The sequence below is a fragment of the Plasmopara halstedii genome (assembly GCF_900000015.1).
Source record: "Plasmopara halstedii genome assembly, contig: Scaffold_2061, whole genome shotgun sequence".
Classification (NCBI taxonomy): domain Eukaryota; phylum Oomycota; class Peronosporomycetes; order Peronosporales; family Peronosporaceae; genus Plasmopara; species Plasmopara halstedii.
Genome location: NW_020188969.1, coordinates 775,844 through 803,247, shown reverse-complemented (window position 1 = coordinate 803,247; position 27,404 = coordinate 775,844). Strand labels below are relative to the sequence as shown.

At 42.8% G+C, this 27,404-nt stretch overlaps 11 protein-coding genes across 11 annotated transcripts; 4 read left to right on the top strand and 7 right to left on the bottom strand.

Annotated features, from left to right (window-relative positions):
* Positions 1-430: 430 nt before the first annotated feature.
* Positions 431-7,954, top strand: PHALS_02693 (Kinetochore component; the record flags this gene model as incomplete). The annotated part of the gene is made up of 6 exons (XM_024717122.1): positions 431-1,102; positions 1,167-1,262; positions 1,322-1,419; positions 1,488-4,913; positions 4,979-7,660; positions 7,720-7,954. The coding sequence occupies 6 exons, from the start codon at positions 431-433 to the stop codon at positions 7,952-7,954; spliced, it is 7,209 nt and encodes a 2,402-aa protein (XP_024582652.1).
* A 35-nt stretch (positions 7,955-7,989) lies between these two features.
* PHALS_02692 (glucose-regulated protein) lies at positions 7,990-9,881 on the bottom strand (the record flags this gene model as incomplete). The annotated part of the gene is made up of 4 exons (XM_024717121.1): positions 7,990-8,532; positions 8,604-8,739; positions 8,810-9,719; positions 9,797-9,881. 4 exons carry the CDS (start codon positions 9,879-9,881, stop codon positions 7,990-7,992), a joined length of 1,674 nt encoding a protein of 557 aa, XP_024582651.1.
* Positions 9,882-10,064: 183 nt separating this feature from the next.
* On the top strand, positions 10,065-11,660 carry PHALS_02691 (bloom syndrome protein; the record flags this gene model as incomplete). Its single annotated transcript, XM_024717120.1, has 1 exon — positions 10,065-11,660. One exon carries the CDS (start codon positions 10,065-10,067, stop codon positions 11,658-11,660), a length of 1,596 nt encoding a protein of 531 aa, XP_024582650.1.
* Positions 11,661-11,779: 119 nt separating this feature from the next.
* On the bottom strand, positions 11,780-12,225 carry PHALS_02690 (transcription factor s; the record flags this gene model as incomplete). The annotated part of the gene is made up of 3 exons (XM_024717119.1): positions 11,780-11,901; positions 11,966-12,113; positions 12,178-12,225. The coding sequence occupies 3 exons, from the start codon at positions 12,223-12,225 to the stop codon at positions 11,780-11,782; spliced, it is 318 nt and encodes a 105-aa protein (XP_024582649.1).
* An 82-nt stretch (positions 12,226-12,307) lies between these two features.
* Positions 12,308-17,173, top strand: PHALS_02689 (rrna methylase family; the record flags this gene model as incomplete). Its single annotated transcript, XM_024717118.1, has 2 exons — positions 12,308-16,529; positions 16,596-17,173. The coding sequence occupies 2 exons, from the start codon at positions 12,308-12,310 to the stop codon at positions 17,171-17,173; spliced, it is 4,800 nt and encodes a 1,599-aa protein (XP_024582648.1).
* Positions 17,174-17,841: 668 nt separating this feature from the next.
* PHALS_02688 (nek protein kinase) lies at positions 17,842-19,359 on the bottom strand (the record flags this gene model as incomplete). Its single annotated transcript, XM_024717117.1, has 5 exons — positions 17,842-17,873; positions 17,943-18,027; positions 18,097-19,081; positions 19,141-19,223; positions 19,285-19,359. 5 exons carry the CDS (start codon positions 19,357-19,359, stop codon positions 17,842-17,844), a joined length of 1,260 nt encoding a protein of 419 aa, XP_024582647.1.
* A 103-nt stretch (positions 19,360-19,462) lies between these two features.
* On the bottom strand, positions 19,463-20,455 carry PHALS_02687 (elongator complex protein 6; the record flags this gene model as incomplete). The annotated part of the gene is made up of 5 exons (XM_024717116.1): positions 19,463-19,597; positions 19,654-19,737; positions 19,804-19,866; positions 19,923-20,171; positions 20,240-20,455. The coding sequence occupies 5 exons, from the start codon at positions 20,453-20,455 to the stop codon at positions 19,463-19,465; spliced, it is 747 nt and encodes a 248-aa protein (XP_024582646.1).
* A 77-nt stretch (positions 20,456-20,532) lies between these two features.
* On the top strand, positions 20,533-22,221 carry PHALS_02686 (protein rft1 homolog; the record flags this gene model as incomplete). The annotated part of the gene is made up of 1 exon (XM_024717115.1): positions 20,533-22,221. The coding sequence occupies one exon, from the start codon at positions 20,533-20,535 to the stop codon at positions 22,219-22,221; it is 1,689 nt and encodes a 562-aa protein (XP_024582645.1).
* PHALS_14887 (uncharacterized protein) lies at positions 22,220-22,794 on the bottom strand. Its single transcript, XM_024717114.2, has one exon. The coding sequence runs from the start codon at positions 22,747-22,749 to the stop codon at positions 22,507-22,509; it is 243 nt and encodes an 80-aa protein (XP_024582644.1). The 5' UTR covers positions 22,750-22,794; the 3' UTR covers positions 22,220-22,506.
* A 5-nt stretch (positions 22,795-22,799) lies between these two features.
* PHALS_02685 (conserved hypothetical protein) lies at positions 22,800-23,091 on the bottom strand (the record flags this gene model as incomplete). The annotated part of the gene is made up of 2 exons (XM_024717111.1): positions 22,800-22,811; positions 22,885-23,091. 2 exons carry the CDS (start codon positions 23,089-23,091, stop codon positions 22,800-22,802), a joined length of 219 nt encoding a protein of 72 aa, XP_024582643.1.
* Positions 23,092-26,732: 3,641 nt separating this feature from the next.
* Positions 26,733-27,120, bottom strand: PHALS_02684 (uncharacterized protein; the record flags this gene model as incomplete). The annotated part of the gene is made up of 3 exons (XM_024717110.1): positions 26,733-26,849; positions 26,891-26,942; positions 27,116-27,120. 3 exons carry the CDS (start codon positions 27,118-27,120, stop codon positions 26,733-26,735), a joined length of 174 nt encoding a protein of 57 aa, XP_024582642.1.
* Positions 27,121-27,404: the final 284 nt, after the last annotated feature.

Here is a 27,404-nt window from a genome sequence, read left to right as displayed (position 1 = left end):
TCGGCGAAAGAGAACTCCCCCCGCACACCGCCATAAGCCATGAAAAATCTTTAACGTAGTCAAATATAAAACTCTCGTTGGACACGAAAATTTTATACTCTGCAGGGCTCTCATCAAAACAGTACTTTGCCCTTATTGGTCCATTGAGATTCCTAATGTTCGGGCCGCGAATTCTCAACCTACGCTCGGATAAAGGGACTTCAGTTGTGGGTACAGTGAGACGCTAGAATATATTACGACAATGCAATCTGATACAATGCGTTTTGTATAGATCGCGCGTCCCATAAATATACACTTATCTTCAGCTCAAATATTACATTTATGATAGTTGATAATAAGCTAAAAATTTCATTGCTATGCGTACATTTCCACCTTCGTACTTAAGTGACTAACTTATAATTTATTAATGGAGACCCATAATTAAACCTTCATGTCTGTCACTTCTCAACCCTTAGCATCACCAGCTCTCTCTGTGCCAGCTCATCAGAATGAAGATAAGAATCAAAACAACATCATCTCAGCTCAATTATCAACATCTTTACTGTGGGAAGTATGTACTGAAACATCTCAAGTTTCTTCTACAGAAACACCATGTTTATCATCCCAAAATGTACCGTGGATCGTTCATGAGACTCGAAGTGCCATAGTTTTGGATAACAGAATGCAAGTGAATGTAATTGACGACAAGGAATTGAATCAAAACATGCAGACAACTATTCATTCGAATAAAAAGGTCCAGACAATAGCACTAAGTGCTTCTGGAATAGTTCTCGCAATTGTAGATGTTACAGCGATGGTTTCTCTCTACAATAGCAACGGGACACTTTTGCTCGAATACCAACTTGATCTTGATGTCTCCGATACAGTTGTCTCGATGAATTTAATGTCATTACACTATAGCGAAAGCTCAAGTGAGATTTTTAAACTAGTGATAGTATCAAAGCATGGAATTTTATTGGAATTGGGTGATTTTCGACTTACTGAGCTCGAACTATTAGCAGCAGAGAAGCTTCAAAACGGTCGAAAAGAGATTCTTGATACACTTTGCTGTAATCGAATAAGTGCAGATTGTCTTAAGGATGGTGCGCCATCGTGTATACTGGTAAGAACTAGAAAAGAATGAATTTGAGCTGGCATTTAAAATAAATTTGTTGTTCATTCGAAAGGTACATCAATTTCAGTCGGTAAATTATGTAATTTTAGGAAACCATGGAGGATTTATAAGCGTGTGGAAATCGAAAGAATGTGAGAGGAACTTTGAGGTACGTTCAAAGAATTTGTTTGAAACGATTTGAAGTTTATGCGTGCAATTGGTAAATAGAAAGTTGCAGTAAGTTTTAAGTCAGGTATTGTTGACGCCATGGACTTTGATACGAACTACAGCACACTTGTGATTCTTTGTGACGGAAAATTGTCGTGGTATGATACGAAAGCAGTATTTAGTGTGCAGGTGATGCAGCTTTTTACGGTTTACGTGTCAATTCTAGGTGGCACTGGCGTGACAGTCTGACCGAGTTGTTCGAGGCAAATATTACTCGGATCGTAAGCTTTGCTATTCTTAAAGGTTGTGGAGAGAACAAACACGAGGAGATATCACGACTTGCTGTTGCAAGATCGTATCAAGATGGCAAATTCATGCCGTCGTTTGAATTATTAGAGATCTTGCACAAGGAATCTGCAAATGTTCAAGCGAGTGTTGTTTCGAAATTCAAGTCAATCATCAATTTAAAAACTCCAGCTACATATTTAAACGTAGCACTGTTTGCAAGTAAGAATTCGAGTACTCAAGCGTTTGCAGCTTGTCGAACCGATCGTGGTATCTCTATGTTCATGTTGACCGAAGAAAGTGATATATCGTCAAATATTACAAGTGAAAGTTTTGTCAGCGAAGATAAAGACATGATTTACGACCAAGATGCTGTGTCGATTGCTGAGTCTTTGGCGAGTACACCAATTTCGTTTCTCTTGCAGGAGCAAAATATGAAGCAGATTCAGGCAAATCTTAACATCTGTATGAGTTGTATTGGCGAAAGTGACGAAGATTCTCGTGTCATTCTTAACAACTTGTTAGCAGTAGCAGCGAAAATTCGCGAACATTTAAGCTCGTCACCATGTTTTTCCCTCGATCTAACATTGTTATCGCGTTGGTGTGACGAAATTAGTGAGTTGTCGTACAAATGGACAACATTCCAGCTACTATATGATATAAGTACAGAATCATATGGTATGACTCGATTTGAAAAGTGGCAACAATTTCAAGTCAAGGCAGTGAGTGACATCATGCTTACATATATTGAAATGGGTTGCATGAGGGCTGTAAGGATATTATGGGATCGTCACGTTGATGAGGTCATCATACGTAATATTGGAATACTGCTAGAACACTTGCCACCGTCCCTTCCACTTTCAGCATTTGCACCATGGATTCAATCTAGAGTTTTACCAAGTCTTTTGACTTATCTAGAGCAAAGTCAGATTGTCAAAGCAGTGGACAGTACAGAAGCAAGAAGAGAAGATTTGCTCGCTAATGTGGTGATGTGGATTCTTAAAAGAGCGGAAGCTGCAGCTGCACAAAGTGACATTGACACTGCCATTGGTATTTGCAATTTGCTCAGAAGTTTGGATGCAGAAATTGCAATGGATGTTGCGGTGGTGTATCCGAATGGGTCCAAAAGTCAAACGTTAAGTAAATTGAACGACCCAGCGCAGAGCGCTGAAGCATCATGGGAGTTAAACCTATCTGAACGTCTGGAGCAGCTGTATGATAAGTTACGACACGTTCAATATCTTGCGGTGGAGCATCATTTTGTCATTTCTTTTCCTGTTTTTGAAGGTGAGACACCTGCGACGATTGCGATGAGTATGATGGACCGAGGATTAGATGCAGATTCACTCAAAACGGAAGTAAACGAGCATGTGCAAAAGTATTTGCGGGCTTATAACGTTGATGTCGATTTGGTCTTATACGAATACGTCACGGAGCTTGCAGAATCTATTTCGACTTGCGATTCTACCGGAGAAAGCAGAGTTTTAGTGTTGCTTGATGAGATTCAAAATGAAAATTTACGAGTTGATGCGACATTAGCGATACTACGATCAGTTATCCCTCCATATTCGGACACACTTAAAAACTACGTCACTCATTGCACTCGATGGGAAACGGAGCGTGTTCATGAGATCAAAGAGCGTGTACGTTTGATGAAAATTCAGGATATGCTCACGAAGTATAACATTAAGCGTTATGATTCGACCGACACAAAGAGTGCGTCACGATATATGTCACATATTCTGACTCATGTGTCAATGCCCACTGCTTTCAAAGATGCGATGCTATTGATCGATGCACATTCTGGTCTGCGCTGTGATAGAGCGGCAGTTCTCTTTACCGAGAATTTGTTTTATATCGCTGAAGAAACATCGAGTGATCGAATATCGAATGAGGTTTCCATCAGGGTGGCGAGCGCAATGGAAGCATTTGCTGAAGTGAAGAAGCGAATAGATTTGTCTATGTTGCACGCGTCTTTGCTGGAAGAAGTTGTAGAATTTGGTGTGATGTTGCTGGAGGTGGAGGCTGAAGAGATGGAGCAAGCATATGATAAAAGTACGAATAAGCCGCAATCTTTCGTTCTTTGTATGCTTAGGTCTCTTGTTGAAGCGTTTGTATCCGAGCTCAAGTCATTGTTGAGATTTGCGTCTACGGACTCGATCAGAGATTACGTCGAGAGTTCAGAGTATTTGCTGTCTGATGCGTTACTGACAGATCTCAACACAATCTGCTACATTGAGGCCGAATTTGGACTTTTACTTTCAATCTCGGCTTTACGTGATCCAAAAGTTTGCAAGAAAAAGTTAAAGAATCTGATAAAACCTGACGTTTTGTTCCGTGGAAATGATGAGTTGAAAAGTACAAATGATTGCGTTGTGGATGCGACGGGCTCGGTGAGAGGCAAAGGAAAGAAACGAGCTGCAGTATTGACTCAACTCAGTAATGCTGAAAAGAGACAACGAAATAGTCAATCTATTGAACATCAACCGTCATGTTTTACAGACTTAAAATTGCGTCCCAATCGCGCGCTACAGCAAGACGACGAGAAAATTCGGCTTAGTTTTAATTTGAATCGATTCGCTTCTGCTGTGGGCATTGATGCCGAAAAGTGTCGAGTTTTAATCGCTCAAGTGGCGGTCGAATGTGGCTTTATCTTGCAAGCAGTACATTGGACTCGGGGATTATTTATCAAAAAACTCAGTGGCCGAAGCAACAGCTCCATCTTATCAAATAGTTCAAAACATACTGTTTTTTCAAGCAAGATGAATCTCGCCAAGACATTGAAAAAATTTGTGCTTTCTCTTTTGTCGTACTCGTCAAGTGACGGGATCTATGGTGAGGTGATTCCACATAATCAGTCACATATTCAAGTTGATTTAGCACAGGCTCAAGCTCTGACATACGCGTTAGAATTGTTGAGCTTTGCGCTCTGCACGTGCGACAAGGAAGACCTAGACGAGCTGCTGCTTCTATTCAAGATGACGAGTCATGTGAATGAGGCACTGCAGCTTACACAACACAATGATTCAAAAACAAAGATAAATGAAGGATGGTGGAAGTTATACCCACGCTGGTATCGAGGAGATGCGTGTGCTTTGACTAGCTACAAGACAATGAAGCTAATGAAGAAGTTTGCGATGACTGAATACGATAATATTAGGCGCAAAGGCCAAGATAAAGATTTGATTGCATTTAAGCACTATGTATCCTTTCTTGTCGAACAGCGAGCGGATCTGCTTAGTTTGCAGGCTTTGATGTCCATGCCTGAACTGGATGAGGAAGCAGCGATCGTTGCAAATAACCAAATGATCAAACTCTTGCTAAGCGTTTTTCAGTCACAGGAAATCGACAACCACCTGGCGCTGGGGTATGTTTGTCGTTTATTCGATTCATTTCATGACTTTATCACTGATTATGATGAAATTAATGTAGACTGATGCTCTCAATGAAACAAGAGGATGCTTTTCATGCCTTTCGAAAGCAAATCTCGCGCGAAAATGTGGCAAAAGACTTTCAACGTTTTCAGCACCTTGCATTAATTGGTGCAGATGCTGCTAGAGCGTGGCAGCAGATTGCATTTTTACACCAGTGTGTGGAATTGGAAGAAAATGCAAGATGGTGGCATTACCTCACTCTTCTCGGCATTGAATGCGACCACAAAGCTTTTCATAGTAAACGTCGTAACTTGGCGTACATTCGCCGCCTCGTACCACAGCTACTCACTCGAAGCTCATACGATTTTTACACGGTATTAGAGTTTACGCGTTACTACCAAATTGACGACAGCTTTACAGCTCTAGTATATGTACAAGTGCTGTTAGTGGAGCCATCTGCTACTACAAATTTAGAATACCAAGACAAAATTGCAGGCGTGCTTTCTGACATTCATGAGCAGCATTTGATCAAAATGTTACTGAAAAGTATTGGCAAGATTTCGGGTCACGATTACGACCGGCTCCTATTTGCATTTCGACTGTTGCTAGAGAAAACGACTTACTGTGAACGGAAAGAGGTCACGCGACGAATGGAGATTTTGCGCATTTTGAAGGAGTTTGCTGCATTTTCAAGTCGGAATATCCAACCGCTTAATAAACACGTGATTCGAGATAGTAAGCGTCTTAGTCACGATGTTTCATTTCATGAGCTGATGGCTAAACCTCGTGAAGTGCTATCTCGACTAGTTAGCAGAGAAAATTTTGAGTCTTTGATTCAACTCGCAGAACCTCTCCAATTACAACGAAACGAATTACTGATGTTGCTTTTGAAGAATATGATAGATACACATCTCAAGTGTACATCAACGATAGAAAGAGACAGATGCACCACAATGATCGCTTTTGGTGCTTTCGAAGGAATACTGCAAGGCTTAAGCGACATTGAGAGTCGAGTAACTGCTGCCGAGTGGCTTGCCGAGAATTTTCCGTTAGGTGACGAGAAGCTAAAAGCACTCAATTTTGCATTGAAAGCGGCTGAATCAAGTCAAGAGGAATTTGAAAGTCTGACCAATACCTCATTTACTGGGCGTGAAGCTTTGACGCGTCTGGAAGCCAAAGTGCTCAAAGTTAAAGTGGAAATGCTTCTCCGCAAGGCAAAATTGCAAACGTCTAATGGGGCAGAAGTGAACAATGTCCAAGTGCAAACTAATCAGCTCGTCGCATTAGTGTCAGAGCCTGAAAAACTGTTCCGAGAACTGTATAAACGGTGTGCTTTGGAGTGTTTCGATGAAAAAAATGATGTGCTCGATGCATTGGCTTCTAATATAGGAAATTTGCTTCACTTGCCTCAAGCGAAGATCCGCCTTGACTTGGTTCGTGAATGGCTTGTTACAGACGCAGTGCATTTTGACAAGGTCGTAACAAGCCAGGAAGATCCGTTTGAGCACGTTCAAGAAGAGAAACTGCACAAGATTGATCAAGACTTTGTAAAACGAATTGTTTGTTTGGCAAGTAAAAGTGTCAAAATTGGGAATTCGTTTGGTGAGCAAGTTTTTAGCTTTCTGGTTGAGTTTGCAAGAGACTCGCGTCCGCGGACAGGTGTCACATTTCGTGCAAAGTTGAGAGCACTTTGTGTAATCCAGCGCTTGAGTCAGTTATATCGTGCTGCTGTGGTACGAATCGTGGATTCCAAGTACAATGTCGAAAATACCGACTCGTTCTTGATAGAGCTGGTAGAATATCGAAAACACTGCACTCATATGGTTACTTTTGAAGAACATCGTGTACCGTACGATATGGCATACTTGTTGGAATGTGATAAAGAGGTGCTCACGCGCAGTATTCTTCAAAGATTTTCACTACATGAGCCTTGGGTGCTACAATGTGCTAGTCATCTCATGCTTGAGTTTGGAATTGAAGCGCTAGATCTTTGGGAGGATGTCCTGACAAACATGCTGCAGTTGGGAATGATTCGATCTCTTCATGCAATTCTAGAAGCTTTGAGCTCAAAGGTGTTTGTACGCTCACTCAAGTGTGGCCGGCATGTATGGGAAAAAGTATTGATCTCTCCCCTATTTTTTCTGAAAGATAGACTTCAACATCAGTCGACATCTGGACAAGACACGAGCGAATGCGATAGGTTATCAAAATTTAAACATGAGAGAAATGTTGCTTCGCCGAGCTTTGCTGGAATACCCATCGTCAATATCCGTTGTGTCTTGGAAAGAATGGTAAAGTTGCTTCAAAGATGCCCATTTCTTGACCAGATTGACGTACCTGCTATCGTTAAACATGTTCGAGATCTTGCTACTTTAGCCGAAGATGAAGCGAATGGGGCAGAGATTGCTCGACAAATTGATTTGAATGGCTGTGGGATCAAGTGTGCTATGGTCATTCCACAGCCACTAGCTCGATATGAGTCTCTTGTTGAGTATATCCATGCCAAAGCTTACGATTCGGTATATAATGAGTTGCTGGAAAACTTTTGCTTCATCGATTGCAAACCCGGTATCGACAATAACGATGAAGAAATTGGACACGATTACCGCTTGATCCAGAAATGCTTTTCAGAAGCTGCAAAACGAAAAGACTATGCGTTTATCATGAACACTCGATTAGAGACTCAATTTATTGAATATTTGGCCGCAAATGCCAGCATCGACTATCTGGTCTCGTTATTGTAAGTTGCGCCAGCTTGCTTTGTACAGTTTTGTCTCCTTACCTCAGTCTGGTATACAGATTGGCTGACGAGCGCATGGAGGCAGCTTTAAAGGCGGTGGAGTTCTATTATAAGTATCACCCATCAACAGCCCCGTCAATAAAGAAAAGTGCTTGCTTTGAGTCTGATAGTAATCAAGAGGTAGGAGCTTCTAGTCTCACACGCTGGGAAATACTGGACGCGTACTTGGCTTCTTCAACGTCAGAACATCTGACACAGTATCAAGCGTCAAAACAATTTTGTGAAGATGAATGATTTGGAACTTTCAAGACGAGTTTTTGAAGAGTGCGTTATGTTGTGATATCTCTCTCGTTGACAAAGTAAATGCGAAAAAACACGTAGAAGGCAAATAGCGCGAAGATGTAAGCTCCCATGATAAATATGGCAGTCTTCGTCATTGGCGATTCCTCAAGATCATGGTGGATTCCAGCCTGCACTTGTAAAATACCGCTTGCATTCATTGTGAAGGTGACGGGATGCGAATATTCCCCCGCCTTTCCAATCTTGTTCCGAGGTAATGCAAAGTTAAAGTAGCAAATGTGATCGTTTTCCTTAGCAATATCCTTTTCGCCTTCATAGACTTCAATTGTTATTCCACGCTGGTTATCCTCGTAGGTCGTAAAGTATTTCGTCACTGTCGTTGGAATGCGTGCATTTCTAGGGAGAATCACCTCCATCGTACCATCTGCCGTCTCAAGCCCGATAGGAAGCGGAAGGACATCCATCATAAGTACATCACGGAACACGCGTTGATCGATACCACTCAAGATTGCAGCTTGGATAGCAGCACCTTCACAAACAACTTCATCTGCATTTACAGACATACAAAGTTCCTAACACAGTAACAACCACAGAGCTGGTCAGTCGCAAATGTAGTTAATAATTCGTTCTACCTTTTACATACTTTGCCATGAAAAGCTTTTGATATTTTTGAGCGCAAACAAGGAATTCTAGTCGATCCACCGACCAAAATAACTTCGTCCATGTCAGCAGCATCGACTTGTGCTTCCTTTAGTACACTTGACATAATCCGAAGACATCTATATTAAAAGGCAGAGCGAAAGTTAGTATTTTTTCAACATGTTAAGACCTTCATAACAAATCACCAACTTCTTCCAGATAGGGTCACACAGTTGTTCAAACTTGCGTCGTGTAAGTGTGACTGTAACCCTCGGTACACCAGCAAGATCACGCACTATCACATCTGCTGACTCTTCTACTGACAATTGAATCTTGAGCTTTTCCACTTCTTGTTTCAAACGCACTAAATCTGCTCCAGTAACTTGCGAACGTATCACGTTATGACGTTTATTTAGCACTTCAAGTACATGATCCAGCACCAAATTATTGATGTCTTCTCCTCCCAGATTCGTATCCCCTCCAATACCTAATACTTCAAATTTGCCATCTTGAATACGTAGTAACGACACATCAAGTGTACCTCCTCCAAAATCAAATACTGTCACTAACTTGGTTCCCGACAAAAATAATCCGTACGCCATCGCTGCCGCTGTAGGTTCATTAAGCAGTCTAACGGCCTTAAATCCTGCCATCAAAGCACTGGTAATCGTAGCTTTCCTCTGTGCGTCACTAAAGTACGCTGGTACTGTAATAACTACATTGTTTAAGCGTGTTTGACCGTCAAAATAGGCCTCGGCAGAAGTCTTAAGCTCAGTCAAGATGTAGGCCGAGACTTCTTCAGGCTGTACCTGCACCTTTTTATGACCTCGTACAAGTTGAACTGCAACGTTTTTCTGAGCTGTGGGCGCCACTTCATACGAAGCATAGATCCTGGCCACATCAGTCGCTTTGCTTTCATATTTCTGCCCCATGAGTCTTTTGATTGAGCGAATGGTGTTCCCCACAGGCTCAGAGGTTTCAAGGTCAATAGCTGCTTGACCCACATCCACACTTTGACTTGTAGGATCAAAATGCACTACAGAGGGCGTCGTGCGACCACGATTTAAACGATTCTTAAAGATTTTCACATGGTTACGGTCCACATACCACATTCCCACGCCTGATAGAAATATTTAAGCGTAGAGCTGTAGTTAGCATGTGGTAGGTAGGAAAGAAGAAGACAATTAGGTAGAGTACATGAGTTTGTTGTGCCTAGGTCAATACCCAGACAAATCGTGCCGTCCGCGAAGCGCTCGCTGGCACTACCCCAGCTATCATACATGGTTGTCATTTGTATTTGATTGGATATATATTAATGGCAAGTCGTAGTATTTTTGTAGTTCATATTATCATATTTACAATAACAAAAGTCGCGAAAATATGTAAATTTGAAGATACAGCAGTCAAACAGTTTATTTCTTGCACTCATTCTTTATTGTCTAAATTATAAATTGTTTTGGTTGTCATGAAGGCAATAATGGCGCGTCAAAAAAAATCCGCGAATTTTTTGCCCATTGACTCACACTTCCAGAGTGCGACTACTTCGACACATTCAACAGAAGAAACACAGTCCAAAGTTAATGCCATCGACCTGACGCTAGACGATGTACCGTTGAGTCCGTTTACTCGGCAAAAGCGCCAGCGCTCTTTCTATGAGGAATCAGACGACGAAGCGGAAAATAGGGAACCTAATACAGCGTATGATTTGATTCAACAAAGTCGACGCCGCTCAGCTGCACCGAATGAGCCTTCAAAAGCTAAGAAACGAGCCGTTGAAATATCAAGCGTAGATTTGCTTACCAAAGTTAATCGAATAGTCTTTGGAAACGACGATTTTAGAACGAACCAGAGAGAAGTGATAGAGGCCACAATGCGTGGGGAGGACTGTTTCGTGCTTATGCCAACTGGTGGCGGCAAAAGTCTGTGCTATCAATTGCCAGCTGTTATAAGCAAAGGAGTTACTATTGTTGTGTCGCCGCTCTTATCGCTAATCCAGGATCAGGTGACGGCATTGATACAAAACCCTGGGTGCGGTATTCCTGCCGCCTTCTTAACAAGCCAGACGTCGCTGACGCTCAAGAGATCGATTATAGCAGAGCTCAGGCGAACAGCTCCAAGTGTGAAGCTCTTGTATTTGACACCTGAAAAGATTATTAAGTCATCAGAGATGATGAATTTGCTACAAGGCTTGCATCGTAATCAGATGCTTGCTAGATTTGTCATCGATGAAGCGCATTGTGTCAGCCAGTGGGGACACGATTTTCGACCTGAATACAACCAGCTTGGATTGCTTAAAACGTCATTTCCTAATGTTCCATTAATGGCGCTAACGGCGACGGCGCCACCTAAGGTGATCAATCACGTCCGTAAGTCTTTGATGATTTCAAAAGGACTAGTATTTTCCATGAGTTTCAATCGACAGAACCTCACGTTTGAGGTACGGGATAAACCTCGTGGCGGCGACAAGAAGGCCATGGAGGCATTGTATGAGCTCATTTCGAAAACTTATCCATCCGATGCAGTGGGAATTGTCTATTGCATGACCAGGCAAAATTGTGAATACGTAGCTGACTACCTTTTTGATCGCGGACTCCGTGCTGATTTTTACCATGCTGGGCAATCTGCGACAGACCGACACTTGGTGCAAGACGCTTGGCAAAATGGCCAAGTGAGTATTGTGTGCGCCACGATCGCTTATGGTATGGGCATTGACAAATCCAATGTTCGGTACGTTATCCACTTCTCGGTGGCTAAGTCCATTGAAGGATATTATCAAGAAGCCGGTCGTGCAGGGCGAGATGGCAAACCTTCGCAGTGTATTCTCTTCTATAGCCCGACTGACGTCTCTAGGATGCGCCACATCCTTAGCATGCCACAAAAAGGCATGACGAAGAAAACGCGCGCGGTTCATATTGAAAAGCTCCGATCTATGGCTGAGTATTGTGAGAACGACACAACATGTCGTCGACAGTTGCTTCTTTCGTACTTCGGTCAGCAGTTTCAGCGCTCAGAATGCAACCGGACATGCGATAATTGTCGACGTAACGTGCAGCTTGCATGAATTTGCAAGAATTTGCAGCATCGTAAAGCCTCGAAGCATTGCTATGTACATTTGGAGATCAGATAAAAGTATTGGAGCCCTCGACGAAGTAGCAACGTAGGCAATACTTTAAACGTAAATTAATCGTTCCACTGTTTTTTACACTGCACACACTTATAAAAAGTCGTCGATGGTTCATCAGCTGACCGAATCTGAATCTGCATAAAGTACGCCTTGTTGAACTCGCAATGTGGGCAGCGTGCTAAGTAGAGAGAGAACAACTATCAGCTATTAAAGTACATGAAAGTTACTCAAAAACGACTTACTCTCAGTCTGATCAACGTTCTCCCAGGCTTCATCACCGCCAAGCACATCATCTACCTGTTTACGCTGTAATGGCACCTTTTTTTCTATTTTATCATTAATCTGAAACAAATATGGGCATGTCTGGCAAAAGAAGCGCATGCCATCCGACTGAGCAATCGCACGAAAACAACATTAACAAAATGACCTTTTTGTAAAGTTACATTCCACGTACATCAGGCTCTATGAGCAGAATGTTGCCGCATGATGGACAGAAGTGCATAATGAATGGAAGTGGATAGAGCAATATTTAAATTGCTTCAGTCTAAAAAGGTGATTTTGTCCAATCAGGTCAGAAAAGAGTGATGGAAGTGATCGATGCGACTTGGGCGCGCTGGCTACGCTTTCATCAGCGCCATTGTACAACCCGAGAAATAGATGTGGCAACTGCTCGAACACAATTTGAATTGGTGGCAATAGGCCTCACTTTGAGCTTTAATGAGGTTCAAATGCTTTTCAGTAATGATGCACAAGCGCTAACAACAATGTTTACGCCTTTTCCGAAACCTCAGGACGACGTGGAGAGCACTTGCCACTATCACTTTAGGCTAGTGGTATCTGCAACATTGCTGGATGATTATTTACAGTTTGTGGAGGCACTGGAAGCTCAAACGATGCGACTATTGGTCAGTAATTGGACAATGAACGTGCTATTACCTGCGCTGAGGCTAGAACGTCTCGCTTATCTTCATCCCACAGTGCTTAGAATACTACAAACATTGTTAAAGACGTACAAGGACCAGAAAGAAATTAAGCAAGTGATTACTATGATTTTGCAACTTCTGAGCGATCCTGGAGATGAAGAAGTGAGCTACGACGCGCTGTGCAGATTGCTACGGCTTTTGCAACAGCAAACATACAACTCGGTGGATATATTACAAATTTGTGCAATGGCAATAAAAGAATGGAGACTTCGACCACGATTTCTTCGAAGTGCTGTCCTACATCTTGTGCCAATGTTGCTAGAAGACAAAGTGGAGGGTGAGATGCATCAACGACTACTTGAGTTAGTGCTGGATGCATGGGATCCACACCAGACAATGGAAGATCCTCGGGAACTACTGTACCTAGTATGTACCATTATCTCAAAAGCCCCTCGTGAACTTATGTCAGATGCACGATTACAACAGCTCGTTTGCTTCGCACTGCGACACAATGATGTGTTGCTGAGAAAACAAGGTCTTCACATTCTCAAAGTCGCGTTCTCACTTTGTGTTATGGATCTTGAATCTGACCGACTGGAAAATGCAAGAGATACAGAAGTGACATGGGTGGACTTATGGCGAAAATTTCTTACTGCCTCGGAGGTAATTCAAATGCATCACGAACAGCATCTCATTGAGCAAGTTTGGACTCAGGTTGCGGATCTATTGTCGACAAATCTGGTTGTGTATGAAAACGAAAACATAAATGAACAGCAGGACAAAAATCAGTGGCCGGTGGAGCTAACATTCGATTGGGTACAAGGTCTTTTGCTGCGTTTATTCAACCATGACAACCCCTTTGTGAAGCGTTCGTTCCTCTCGAACTTCACAGAAATCTGTATCAATAGTTTCCAGTTGTGTGGTAAACAGCATTTTACCAGCAATGATGTTGATAATAACGCGTCTTTTGCCTGTTCGCCTACTTTCCGATCTTTTGTCCTTAATGACATGTTACGTGCCTGCAACGACCCAGTGTTGTACAAAAATGCGCATCGTGCTCGATTTCAGACTTCAGTGACCCATTTTTTGGCATCTTTTCTTTCATTCGAGCTCACAAACAGAGTAAATGAGTATCTTTTAGATGATTTTGTTGCTGCTGTCGATGTCGCGATTTTTGGAAAAGACGAAACGAGTCACTCACCTGAGGCTTTATTGAGCATGCTGCAAGTATTTCAGTCGCCTCATCTAAAGCAAGCAGCTTCACTTGCTTCACCAAAGATACTGTTAAGCGATTCCGCTGTAAATCAGCTTCGCGTTTTGCTTGACATACATGCCATGCAATCGTTTTCTCAAGTAATGAGATCAAAAATGCTTTGTGCACTGACTCACGCGCTCACGGGAGGATTCGTCGATGCAACAGCAATATCTTTGTCGACATTGGCACGTGTCCTTTGTATCTATCCCAATAGTATCTTAGTGACTGAAGGTGGTGAGACACTTGGGCGATATCTGTCATGGATAAAAAGCTCTACCTCAATTGAAGGCTGGACTAAATTTTTGAATTCTCTATCTTCTGCATTGCAAAGAAACCTGACCCCTCACGTTAGTCAAAGTGCAGAAAGTGAACTCAGCTCGACGCAGCTGGCAAGGCTATTGCTTTTGACTGCGGACAACATCAGTGAACCGGAGTCGCAGTATATTGAAGCACTGCCAGGGCATCAGATCCAAGTGGTATTGCGTGCTCCTCTAAGTGCATTGCTATCAGAGATTTCGCATAAAGATATAGACAGTACACGCCTCGTACTTCTAATTGCCAAGCTTGAACATCAAATTCAGGATCTGACACTCGTTTGTTCAAGTTCGCCATCCCACGGTCTTACATTCGCCTTCGAACGTGAGAATTTTTATGGGGGAGAAATTAGCTGCTCCTATCTATTTGAATCTTCTATGCAAATTGCCCGAAATTGTCTAGATAGCATTTTGTCGAAGAACAAGATGCAGTCTAGCGAAGAAAAGTTTAGCGAAATCATGGATTTGGCTCACTCTGCCGGATTAGTGCTGACCCAAATGAGCGCCCACCAGCTATATCTAACAGGAAGTATGCATGAAATGAGCAGACTTGACGCGTTATGCGATGAGTTTAAGGTTCTTCTGGCCTCATCTGCGGATCGAAATGTGCTGGATTTGGCCCTAGCGGCTGAATATTTGTCGACGGTTGGGACCAACGCTATTGCTGTGGATTCTCTGCATGCGTTTGAGACCCCACATCTTCTTTCAATTCTCCTCGCTCTTGACACAAGTCGACGTTATGGCGGAAAACTTGACGCTCGTTGTTCAATCCGTTTGGCTACTAGTAAATGGGCTTTGCTCTATCAGGTTGTGCAATCTTCGTCTTTTATAGATACGAAGCTCTTGCAAGCTACTTTCGACGCTTGCGTCAAGGCGTTACCGACTGCAGGCATGGATGTCTCGACGTTGCTACAGATGGTTAACGTGTTGTCACTTACACTTTCGCAATTGGCTGGCACCTTAGTTAACATGGATGAAGGATCAGATACAGTTAACAATTTGCTGGAAGAAGTATGGACTGCTTACATCGACAGCAAGGCCAAGCCTGACGCTCTCACACGAGCTGTCATTGTTTGCATGCTTCAGCCGGTCTTTCTCTTTCGAAAAGAGCTTACTTCAATGATGAAACACTGGATCGCGGAGTTTATCCGCTTTGGCTCAAGACATAGACCAAACGTGATTTTCCACTTAACTTGCCGGTTGTGCCAAACGTGGCGTACTCACCCGATGTTGGCGCTAGCTTTTGCTGATGAACTCGTTGAATTGCTCCTGTATAAAGAGCCACTGATTGACGAGAAAGAACAACTGTCAAGGGATACAAACGTTCCATTCCAAGGATTTCAAGGCTTTTCTCCCTCCTGCGAAGGTCAAGAAGCAGCTATCACGACCCACGCTAAAGATCAATTTGTTCGGCTTGTGGTACTAAGTTTCTTGGACGATATTTCTGTCGATAGGAGCCTTTTCGGAGAAGACACGCAAGCGCTCATGGATGCGCTTTTTGTTCGACTTGTCCAACTCAATGTAACACCAGACTGGCAGAAGCAGCACATGCTCAATAGCGACGGATTCGGTAAGAAGCTGCGATCGTGGCAGGCGCTTTGCATCGTAAGTGCGCATGTGACCAAGTCGCAGCTAACAACATTATTCTCAACGCTTCAAATTGCGTTTGGTGTACCGCAACTACCCAGTGTTCGTTACTATATGGAGCTCTTTGGCATGCGCATAGCTACTAGAATGCCACGAGAGGTATGCTCAGGTATCTTGCTTCCCATGCTTAGTGACGCCAACCTGATGCCCCAAGTTGGTGCTTCGATGCTTCTTGTGTCGGCCCATCTTGTCAATGCTCAGCTTGACAAAGAAAGTGTCGACTTCAACTGTGGAATACTTTTGGAAACGTTGCTCCCTTGGCTAAACTCGTCACATGGATATACACGAGTAGTGGCTCAGTATTTACTGTCCAAACTTCTTCCTCGTTATATCCATCAACTTCAAGTGCGCTATCCGAATTCTCCCGGTCTTCGTTATTTGGAAGGCACAGCGCGTTATTTAAGCACCAACAAAGAGTGCAAACGATTGTTACGACGCCAAGCACGTCAGTTTGAGGAATTTTACCCGGATTATGAGAGTTCCCTGCTTGGAATGCTGTCTTGTGGCTTCATAAGTGAGTTTGGCGAGCTTTTACCACGCGATGAGGCACTTCGATTTTGTGACCAACTTAAAAAGGCTATGAACGAATTGTATTCTCAGTACCAACTCGAAAACTTTCCCTTAACGCCATCACTGCAAAAGTCTAGCGGTGGATTTTGCTCAAAAGGTGATGGCTCAGCTGGAACTTTAATTGTACAGAGAAAAATTGACACCACGGCTTTATTGTTAGAAGATAGTGCACTTCCAGTAGCAATGCGCATAGACTACGATGCAACGCGCTATAACCATTCACTAAACGCTCGTCAACAACCTCGACAGCCAATAATCATGTGTGCAAGTTTGGTGGACAAGATTCCGAATCTAGCGGGGCTGGCAAGAACATGCGAGATATTTAATGCTGAAAAGCTTATTGTACCTAATCTTCGTCTGGCTCAACAAGACGTCACATTTGCAAATGTAAGCGCTACGGCTCACAAATGGATGCCTCTGGAAGAAGTTCGACCCCAAGGTGACGATTTGCATCAAATAATTTTACGTTGGAAACGAGAAGGTTACACAATTGTAGCACTCGAACAAACAGCATCCAGTGTGAGTTTGGCAAATTACACTTTACCACGAAAGATGGTTTTGATACTGGGCCGTGAGAAGGAAGGAATTCCGCTGGAACTTTTGCAGCTTGTTGACGTATGCGTCGAGATACCTCAATTTGGTCTGGTGCGCTCACTTAATGTACATGTGAGTGGAGCACTAGTGCTTTGGGAGTATACAAAACAGCAATTAACGTCAGGTGCTATCGAGTCGACTCTTTGAGTAAGACTGGAAAATATTTAGATCAGGTAGAAGATAGACAGAGGGATGCAAATATATCCCAGATACTGAGAAAAATTTCAAGGAGAGCACACCTTTTCTCAAGGTAATCTAGGTAATTCTTTTTCGTCTTGCAAGAAAAATTTGATGCGGCCACCGGTACTTGTTCCTGCAGGGTCTGTAAGATTTCGGCATTCTTTTACCAGGTCTGATTTTTAAGAAGCAGTTGATCTTTCAATTTGATCGAACATGTCACTCTGCAACAAGAGCGGCTTCACCACCAATGATATTACCCAATTCAAAAATTAAGCATAATTTATACAAGCAAAATATGATCATGGCATTGGATCACTTGTACGCCAACCTCATTTTTGCACGGACTTAGGATGCATTCCGAATTCATGAGCAGTCTATAACGCAGGTGGCGCTTGGCTGAATGATAATATCAATGACTTTACGTTCTCTGTGAATTTTATGAAATCATCATTATACCGTTTTGCCTTTGTTACGATGCGTTTAAGCAAGACTTTGGACACCACGTGTTCGAGTGATCAAAAGACGGTGTCGATAATCATTTCTGCGATCCAACTACATAAAATTCTCGAATAACACCGCAAAGCTAGAAGTTATCATTTTGTGTTTGGTGAAGAAGTTTATTATCGGCTCCGCTCTCATTTTTCAACGGAATCGTAATCAGTTGCTCCTGTAATTTGAACACCTCGAATCGTTAGCTCAGTGACCGGTTGTTTACATAATCTGCGTTCTTGTTTACGATGCTGTTTGAACGGAATAGAAGGAGCGACCAAAGATGGGTTTCTGAATGGAAGCACTGGTGGAGGTGGAGGCTCCTCGTCCAGCTAAATATACGATTACATCAGCCAAAACACATCGTGACACGCAATTTGAAATCGATTCTTTTTACGCACCCAAATCAATGGTGAAACAACTCGGCTTCGAGAAAGATTGCGCTTCCGCTTAATAGAGCTACTCCGACGTATCAAACGTTTCTGATTTCGAGTAGCTGCAACCCGAGGTGATGCACCTTTTTTCATGATACCCATGGGTGCTGGAGGAGGAAAACGAGTCGATATTACCGAACCAGTAGTAAACCTATCGTATGGCTTCGCACTCGCTTGATGGCTATCCGCTGATATTACAGAATACGGCGATAAAGGTTCATTGATAAAAGCAACTTCGCTTTTAAGTTCGGAAATAGCAGCTTTCTCAAGCCAAGAAGATCGTAACACCTCCATGATACTAGGTCGTTTTCGAGGCTCTTTCTGCAACATCATGTCAATCAAGTCACATGCTTCTTTTGATACTACTTCAGGGTCTAACTGATCGTATTCTCCTTGAGTGATACGGATGACAACGGCAGGATATGATGCAGCACCAAATGAAGGTTTTCCTCCGGACAACAGTTCATACAACACACAGCCAAGGGACCAAATATCAGTTGCAAATCCATGTAGCTTGCCTTCCAATAATTCGGGACTCATATAGAGTGGAGAGCCAACCACCGTTGCCGTTAAATCTTGCTTTTTTAGAACTTGATTTTCCCCAGCTGTTGGAATGATCTGCTTTGAAGTGCCAAAGTCACCCACAACGATTCGACCGGACCGAAACAATAAAATATTGTCACACTTTAAGTCACGATGAATGATATGGTGACTATGCAAATGAAGAACTCCTCTGACAATCTCAATAAAGATTTCACGAGCACATTCCTCGGTTGTACGCGTGACACGCAAATACTGCGCAAGACTTCCACCATCTGCATAGTCAAGCACGAGAATAAGAACTTGCTGACTTTCTTCAAGACTTTCCTTCCAGAAGGCTTCACGAAAGCCCACAATGTTTGGGTGTGCTGATAGGTGCTGAAGTATTGTAACCTCAGTAAGACACCTTTCTCTACATCGACAATGATGCAATCATCTTTCAGATTTACAATCGAACGTCCTACATCGTACCGCTCGTCGGATGATAGAAAGCTTACGTCCATCTCCTTCAGACATACATAGTCTCCAGAGGTTTTGTGCATGCATAAGAATACCTAAATGCAGATTGAGCGCTTATTCGAGTGAAACGGTATGAGTCTATATTATCGTACATACGTCTGCATAAGTGCCATGTCCAATATGCGCGAGTTGCGTGTATATGTCTTTGGACTTGACGGGTAACTCTTGCATCGCTATCGAATTTTCTTGCCTTTAACAATTGATCCAAATTTGAGAGCTAGACCAACGACCTCCATTTAGAGCTATTTCAAGCATATTGTAATAAATTTGCCATCTAAGTCCGTCGCAGCGTTTCTCCAGTGGTAGGAAAACATTTGATAGTATTTTCAAGAATTTTATAGGAAATCACATTCGGCTCTTCGTCAAGTGAGTGGACACTAGTGCTCCAACTTTGACGATGAATTGAGAGCTGTACGAATTCAAAATAGCCTTAGTTTGGATCAATCACAATAAATAGTTACATACTGTGCCGTGGATGTCTTTAGAGTAACCTGACGGTAGGGGTCGCGTTGTCAAGACAACCGTCGCCATATCAGCGAGAGCTGGGCTCTTTTTTTGAGTAAAAATAACAATTAGCGCTAGACATAAGCTCAAGCCAAATCCTAGCATTATTACCATGAGTCTTGATGCTGGTAAATCAGTATCCGCATGGGTTAATAAAACCACATTTACGCCTCCCTTAACATCCCAACATGAGTACGTAATGACTCTGACAAACTATTATTAAAACGTACATTCTTCTCGTGCGTCAGCGTCTTGCAACATCGCACAAAGTTTAGCACTGCTGCTTCTCCAAACCGCCAATTTAAAGCACTGACATCGTCCAGCACGATTGACTTAGCATTTTCATTTTCTTCATCAGTAAATCTTTTTAGATCGTTAAACAAATCCATCCACGCTGCCTTTGGATTCTGAGTCTCAAGTCTCGTCCAGTTGAGCACATAAAGTTGCTTCGTACTCTGACAAGTTGCAAAGTTGATACCCTACTGACAAAAACCCATTAACCTTCAATGTACTGTACTTGTATTTAGAAACGTGATGCATTCAGAACCAATTTGCGCCCGACTGCCGCATGATGTTCAGGAGAGTTGGCACTTGACACAACACACACGCGATGACCAGCTTTTAGAAATAATGACGTGAAATGATGCACTAAAAAGGACCCAGAAGCCTCTACGCAGTCTTGAATGATCACTAATTGCTGTTGAGGTGCAGATGTAGGCATCCATACTAAAGACTCGCTAAGGTGATACAATGATTCCGCCATTTGATTACCTATTGAATGTCTTCTATTTCTTTAACCATTTTGATTGGTAGAAATGTTGCCGACGTCATCAGTGCGCAATGAGCTCTGCAACCGGAGTCTTGTCTCGAGCAGTGCGTGGTGGCTCCTACCGCTTTATACAACGTCTCTGCACGTTTGCTGCCAACTCATTAGTGCTTCGTAAAGTACATCTTAATGTTGCAGGTGCTGTGACCATTCGCCTTGAGCTTGTGCTGGCCTCTATCTTTCTCTTGCGGGACGGATTTCGCCTCGCGTTCCTTCGTGTGCCATCACTTGACTCGAAAGATTTAAGTCATGGAACATCATACATTCAACAACTGGTCAACACTGCGTGGTTGTCGACGTTAATCAGTTGGATAGTAGCGGGAATTCTCCTCATGTATTCGTTCGTTATGAGTGATACCAAGTCTGAAATGGATGAGGTGGAACTGAGATATTCAACAGTGCTGGCGATGTATTGCGGTGCAGCGATGATCGAGGCTTTGGCTGAGCCAATGTATGTACTGGCACACGCAAGTGTACTCGTGAGCTGGCAAGTAGCTGCTCAGAGTGCCGCGTTTTTGGTCCGAGCAGCAGTGCAATATCTTGGTGTCGTGGTATTTGAGCTGAGTTTGACGGCATATGGGATCGCTGAACTATCATTCGCGTTGACGCTTCTAGTGACGTTCGCACTGTTTTTTTATCAGCGGATTCATCAAAGCTCGAGTACAAATACGTTCGCGTTGTCGAGTATGGGTCAATTACTACCACGCATACCAGAGAATGGTGTCGCTTGGTGTCACCCACAATTGACGGCACTGCTAGTGCCACTGAGTGTACAGAGTGGAGTTAAGTATCTCTTAGCAGAAGGAGATAAATGGGTACTTACAACTTTTGCATCGCTCCAACATATGGGGGTGTACGGATTGGTATCAAATCTCGGCTCTCTCGTCCCCCGTATCGTCTTCTTACCAATTGAAGAAACGACAAAAACAATTTTCAGTAAATTAGTGCTGGAGCAGAATCAAATGGACAATAATGCAAAAGACAAGAACAAGAGTTTGGCAAATGGACAAACACTTCTTTTGATGTTGCTTAAGCTTTTGAACTTGGGCGGATTAGTGTTTGTCTCCTTCGGAACTACGTACGCCAACACGTTGGTGCTGTTACTGTATGGAGCTGAGAAAGCTCATCAAGGTATTGGTGATGCACTGGCTGTCTACTGCGTCTACATTCCGTTTCTCGGTGTTAATGGTGTTTGTGAAGCTGTTGTTCACGCCGTTGGAAACGATTATGCGCTTATGCGGCTTAACAAACTACTTGGTCTGTTTTTTGTTATTTACGCCATCTGTGCGCTTGTGTTTATGCAAGTGTTTAAATGGGGAATTCTCGGGCTCATTCTGGCGAATTGTGTTAACATGGCGTGCCGCATACTCTACTGCTTGACGTTCCTGGCTTCGTTCTTTCGTTCGGTAACTCCACATGCTCAATTTGACAACGCATTTTTCAACGGGATCGCATTTTGGCTTCGATCGCTTCCTGATCAGCTCGTTCTTGTTGCTTTCTTCTCCTCTTTGATTGTGACGGCTATTTCCCAGCGCATTTTGTTGGCGAAAGACGCAAGCTCACTGATATATCACGCTCTGCATGTTGTTGTGGGTGTTTTTTGCTTTAGTGGAACAATGCTCACGCTTTACATCAAAGAGCGACATCTTCTAGGTGAACAACTAGCAGCAATGCGGGGGAATAATAAAACGCATAAAGATTAAGCAGCTAAGTTGAGCCTTATCAGGTCGATGACAATCCATTATCAATTCAAACATGGCAGAGCTAGACACTGAGCAGAGGCCTTGCGACCGTAGTCTTCAAAGCTGGCTGTCATGCGCCAAGTGCTGCAGCTCTCAGCCAACGAGTTACACGCACAAAAGAAATCCAAGTTGAATAAATTTGCAACAATCTGGTCTCGAAGCATAATTTCTCGTTGCTTAACGTTTCAAATGGCTTGCTGTCAACAATTGGATTCTGAGCTATAACACAAGAGCATCCGAGTGCTTTCATTGTCGTGCTAGCAATGTCGCCCTATAGACGAGTTTTACCAGCATATCGTTCAAAAATCGCGATCTTTGTATGTTACAAAATGCACACAATTCTAGATGCTGGTTCTGCACAGAATCGTTGCAATACGCGAAAGAAGTGCGGTTCAGGATAGCGTAGGCACAATTAAGCATTGTTCTTGTCAACGAGCGTCTGAATCGTCTTATATCATGACATGTCGACGGAATAACTAAACCAAACATCACATCTGTTCCTTTCAACAACACTACACTTCAATGTAAACAGATTTGATTTAAGTTTTCAGCTACATACAATGAGCGAAGCCAAACCCGTCAACTCTCGTGCCTAGATTTCTTTTTCTTCGCCTTCCTCTTAACCACTTCTCTCTGTTTGTCTTCATTCATCGATTCACTGCTTGTTGCAGGCTCTTCACTAATCTTCGCTTGATTCTTTGCCTTATTTAATTGCAATTCATCGCGCTTGAGTTTTCCATGACAGGAGCCATAAGCTCTTCGCCCGAAAAGCTTTCCACCCGTTGCAGCAAAGAGATCTTCATCCGTAGGAATCCGATACTTATTGACCATTTTACCTTCCACATTACTTCTCTTTCTCTTCTTCTCGCGCTTCTTTTTCTTTTTCTTCTTCTCGTCATTCTCCTCGTCCGATGACGCATCGATCACAATTTTGCTGGCCATGCGATCATACACATTGTACCACCATTGATTCGCCTGCTCTTTGACCTCCACTACATCTGCACCAACACCCTGTAATTCTTCGCGCCGCTTCACCTTGATGTGTGACTTAACGCCCTGTTCATTTTTGCCGAGACCTTTGCCGGCCGACCAGCCCATCTTCTCCATTTGCCGTCGCGCAAAATCTGATACTTCAGCAGCTGCACTTTCATTTGCTATGCTGCTGAGTTTATTCATCAGCTTTTTGCCGACAATAGGCAGTGTAGCATCGGAAGACGTGTCGCTAGTCATAGACGATGGAAGCGCTAGAAAATGCCTATCGGGTGGAGGACAAAGCCATTTTTTTTAATTTGGGTTTATCATACGACCCAGCCACCAAATTCTTAGATTTTAATTATTTGACACAAGACTCCTATGATAAGTTATCACGATTCGTGTCCAAACAATTATATAGGATATACTATAGTAGATAGCAGAACAATATATTCGGAGCCAACTTTGAATATAAAGAAATCATAGCATGTGTAAATTACTGAAAGGATTGGGGTTGAGACGGCCTTTGATCTCTTTTACTTAAGGCGAGCCCTACAGATCGAGCTCGTCATCGTGGAAATGGCTCTAGTGACCCCGTTGCAATGGCGAGCATACTGAAATCGACGACGGAGTCTGCGAGTCTGTACCTCTGTAAGGATGGAGCATAAGTTGCTCACCTAATTTATACCCGGACACAACACTTCCTACCACAAGCAGCGTGCATGGGTTTCTTGATATGCTGCTGTTTCAGTCGGCTCAGTAAGACAAACTGACAAGCGCCAGGGATGTTTCCGCTTGACTAGTGGTGGATAAAGATGCGGTGGTTAGTGGCTAGAAACCTTCAGCAAAGACATTAATAAAAGTATTGCCAGCTCCTATTGAGCTCTGTAGTTTGACCCGGTGGCGTGGGTCGAGTGGTCAATGCTTCTAGACCTAACGTTGTGTGGCGCGGGTTACATGCAAGAAATGTCGGCTGTATGCAAAATATTACCAACGACAGCCAATAAGGACTTCGGGATGGCGACTCGTACAAGAAAAATCAAGAATTAAAGTCAAGATAATAATACCCTAGCGGAATGAAGCAATGTAATATCTTAGTCAGGGCCGAGTAGGTATAGCCCTGTAATAAGATAATACATAGCAACTTTCAACTGAGCTCTGTAGTTTGAAAGACCGGTTGTGTTAGGTCATTCGTGGTAGAGGGGTAAAGTCCGGATATTAAATAAATATATTATTTTGAAGTATAGCCAAGTGATAAGGCTTCCGGTTTTGGTGCGGAAAATCAAAGGTTCGAATCCTTTTGCTTCAAAAGGGTTTATAACTCAGTTAGTTAGCCACGCTAACAACTTTAATTCTGGAAAGTCTCGTGCAAGAAAAGGTATAAATACGCGGTAATTTGATAATTAGCACAATTCTAATTTGTGAAAAAGTTAAGTGACAGAGGGCACGGGTCTTTGCTCTCACTGCCCTTTAGACTGATCGCGCGCTGTCGAAATTATTATCCATTCGTCAATGGAAGCGCTAAATTTCGAACTTCCGCATATCAAACATATCTTTCATTTAGTAGAGGCCCAGAACAAGAAATTATCCAGCAAATATCAAGATGAGGTCGGTGATTAATGTTGATGTCATCCACACAGGCAATATCTTCCCGAGATATTCCACAAGACGGCACTTCCGATCCGGCCTAAAAAACCATGGGATCGGGACCGTGATGGACCAAAAATATTGTGCTGATATCCTGGTGTGCTGGGTATCATCAAGGACTGTGTCTAGTGAATATTTTATTTGTTATAGCAATGTTACTCATTAGCTCCAATCCCCGTCCAGGAAAACGTCGTTAGATCGACAACTTTCAGGACATCATCATTAATTACAATGTCAATGTCAGAATTGAAAGATCTGTTAATTCGCCCATGACCGCCGTGCCTTTATCTGAAAGCCACTCCGTACGCGTCTGACCGGCAAAAAAAAACAGTGTAAGTACCCGCCAGCCGCTACGAGCTCCAGAATTTCTTCAGAACAAAGTGTGTGTAGTATGGCACACAGTTATGCTTTTAGATATCATTTGAGCGCGGGCTCCGGAATTCTTTAGTGTCTATTTCAGTTAGCTTAAGTTCAAGAATGACACTCTTACTAAAAGCAAAGAGCACATCAAAGAAGCAGATAAGCTCATTCACCGTGCATAATTTAAAGCAGACTCTGAGAGTAAAAGTCTTCTCGGTGGCGCTCCTATCGAACTTACAAGTAGGAGTCGTCGATCCTCAGGAGAACAAAAAAGTTAGAGAAACAAGGAGCTGACTTCAGAGATGGCTTTGAGGATCAACAAAAATGGCGCTCACATGGAGGCATAAGTATACACCTCTGAAAGCGTATCTATCACGTCGGCGAAAATACGGTCAGCTTCAACAGGAATCGCTAGAGGTGGTGTGCATCGAATTCTTTGAGGACAAAGACGGGTAATGGCTTTCTCTCCAGACACGAGAGATGGTTCAGATGGAGCATCTATGTTGTATTTGACATAGATTGGCTCGATTGACATGAGCCATGGATAGACTTGAACGCCATAAATTAGGGATTGATCCACCTCAAAATTGAAAACATTAAGTGCCACGCACTTCTCTCCGCCATGAATCTTAGAAATCATGTAACAGGGTTTCACGAATCCTAATAACAGCGGTGTGTGCGTGACACACAAGATATGCGTAATGTGACCACACACCCAATCAAGAATACGGGACGGGGTTAGGTAGCCAGTAGTTATATATGTATTTAGATTTTACAATATTAGTATATCTAGAAAAATCTAAACTTTTAACATTAGGATAAAACAGAAGTGTTCGTTTGCCTATGAAAGGCATTTAAGTACTTTTTAGAGGCAGCGGATTGCGATCCGCTGCACTAGTACTTGGTCCTTGTATAGAACGACAGGTCGGTGACCTAAAGACGCTTCCTCAAGCGCAAAGCTACGGCAGCCCCGCTGCAAATCACGAATTTTGAGGCACTTTATCGAGGAAACAGAAGAGCGTAGACTGGCTTCAAAACGTGAGAGCGTAGGTGCATGACATAGCACTGTATGAAATAGATCGCTGTGGTACTGTTTAGGGATCTAGCTATGCTCTGGAAGCAATTCAGATGAAAGAGGAATTAGCGACGGTAAAAGCATTTACGAGGTCGAACTCTTGCTGCGACCAGTATAAGCAACTGCACAAATTAAGTTTGCATTGACTAACGCAGTACACGTCATTACATGCTTCACAACATCTAAGAAATAGCTTGAGTAAGCCCGTGTATTCTTGCAAACCGTCGATGTGCTAAAGTCTTGGCGAGGGAGGGGCTGTCGATACAGATTACTTTGCCGATACCAGCCCAGCTTTACTGTGTCGCAATCAGACGCATTTATAATAATAAAAAATTGAGTGTCATGCGTCAGCATATATCGCATTTGTTGGGTATGCAGAATCAACAGGAAAATGCCAGAGGCACGCGAGTTTGATGAATTAGTAGGTTCTATTATTACATGCTGTCATTCCAGCGCGCACATTTTCTATAGTATTGTAAATAGTTGTAGTGTCAAACTTTGTACGATCGTATCTTAACAGAACATGAGTTGAATTCTATATACCTTTCAGGAATTCCAGACACATTATGTACTTACCTTGAGTCGTATCATCACCTGGCTCTCAGGAGCGACTTGGTCGTTAAGTGCTCTATAAAGTCCACTAAACTTGATCTGCCGGATTTAAACCGCTTGTGTCATCGGTCCGATTGTAGAGCTGCGTAAATGTGACTGAGAGTTGACACATGTCCCCATCGGATACATGTTGAGGCTCTCGAAGATAGCTATGTGCCGCTATAACCGATGAAGATCATGAATATCAACCGCATAGCGGTTGTTCTCCACCGGCTGATCAATGAGTTTGGTAAACAACGGTGTAGAGTGATGCGAACTGTTTTAATAATTTCAGAAACGGATTAAATAATCAAGCTGAATGATACTGCTCTGGTATTCTAAGTAATACTTGAGATAAAGCAATACATGGATTGCTATAATATCTAACTCGTTGCTTCAAAACCAGAAGAACTTAGTAATGTTAATGCTGAACCAAACGCATAAATTATGAGTTTTTATACTTGTGTATGAAGGCCAATCAAGACGCAAAGTTCTAATT

Excerpts from the sequence above, each read along its gene's own strand:
- PHALS_14887 (XM_024717114.2), bottom strand. The coding sequence starts at position 22,749 with ATGTTTGGTTTAGTTATTCCGTCGACATGTCATGATATAAGACGATTC.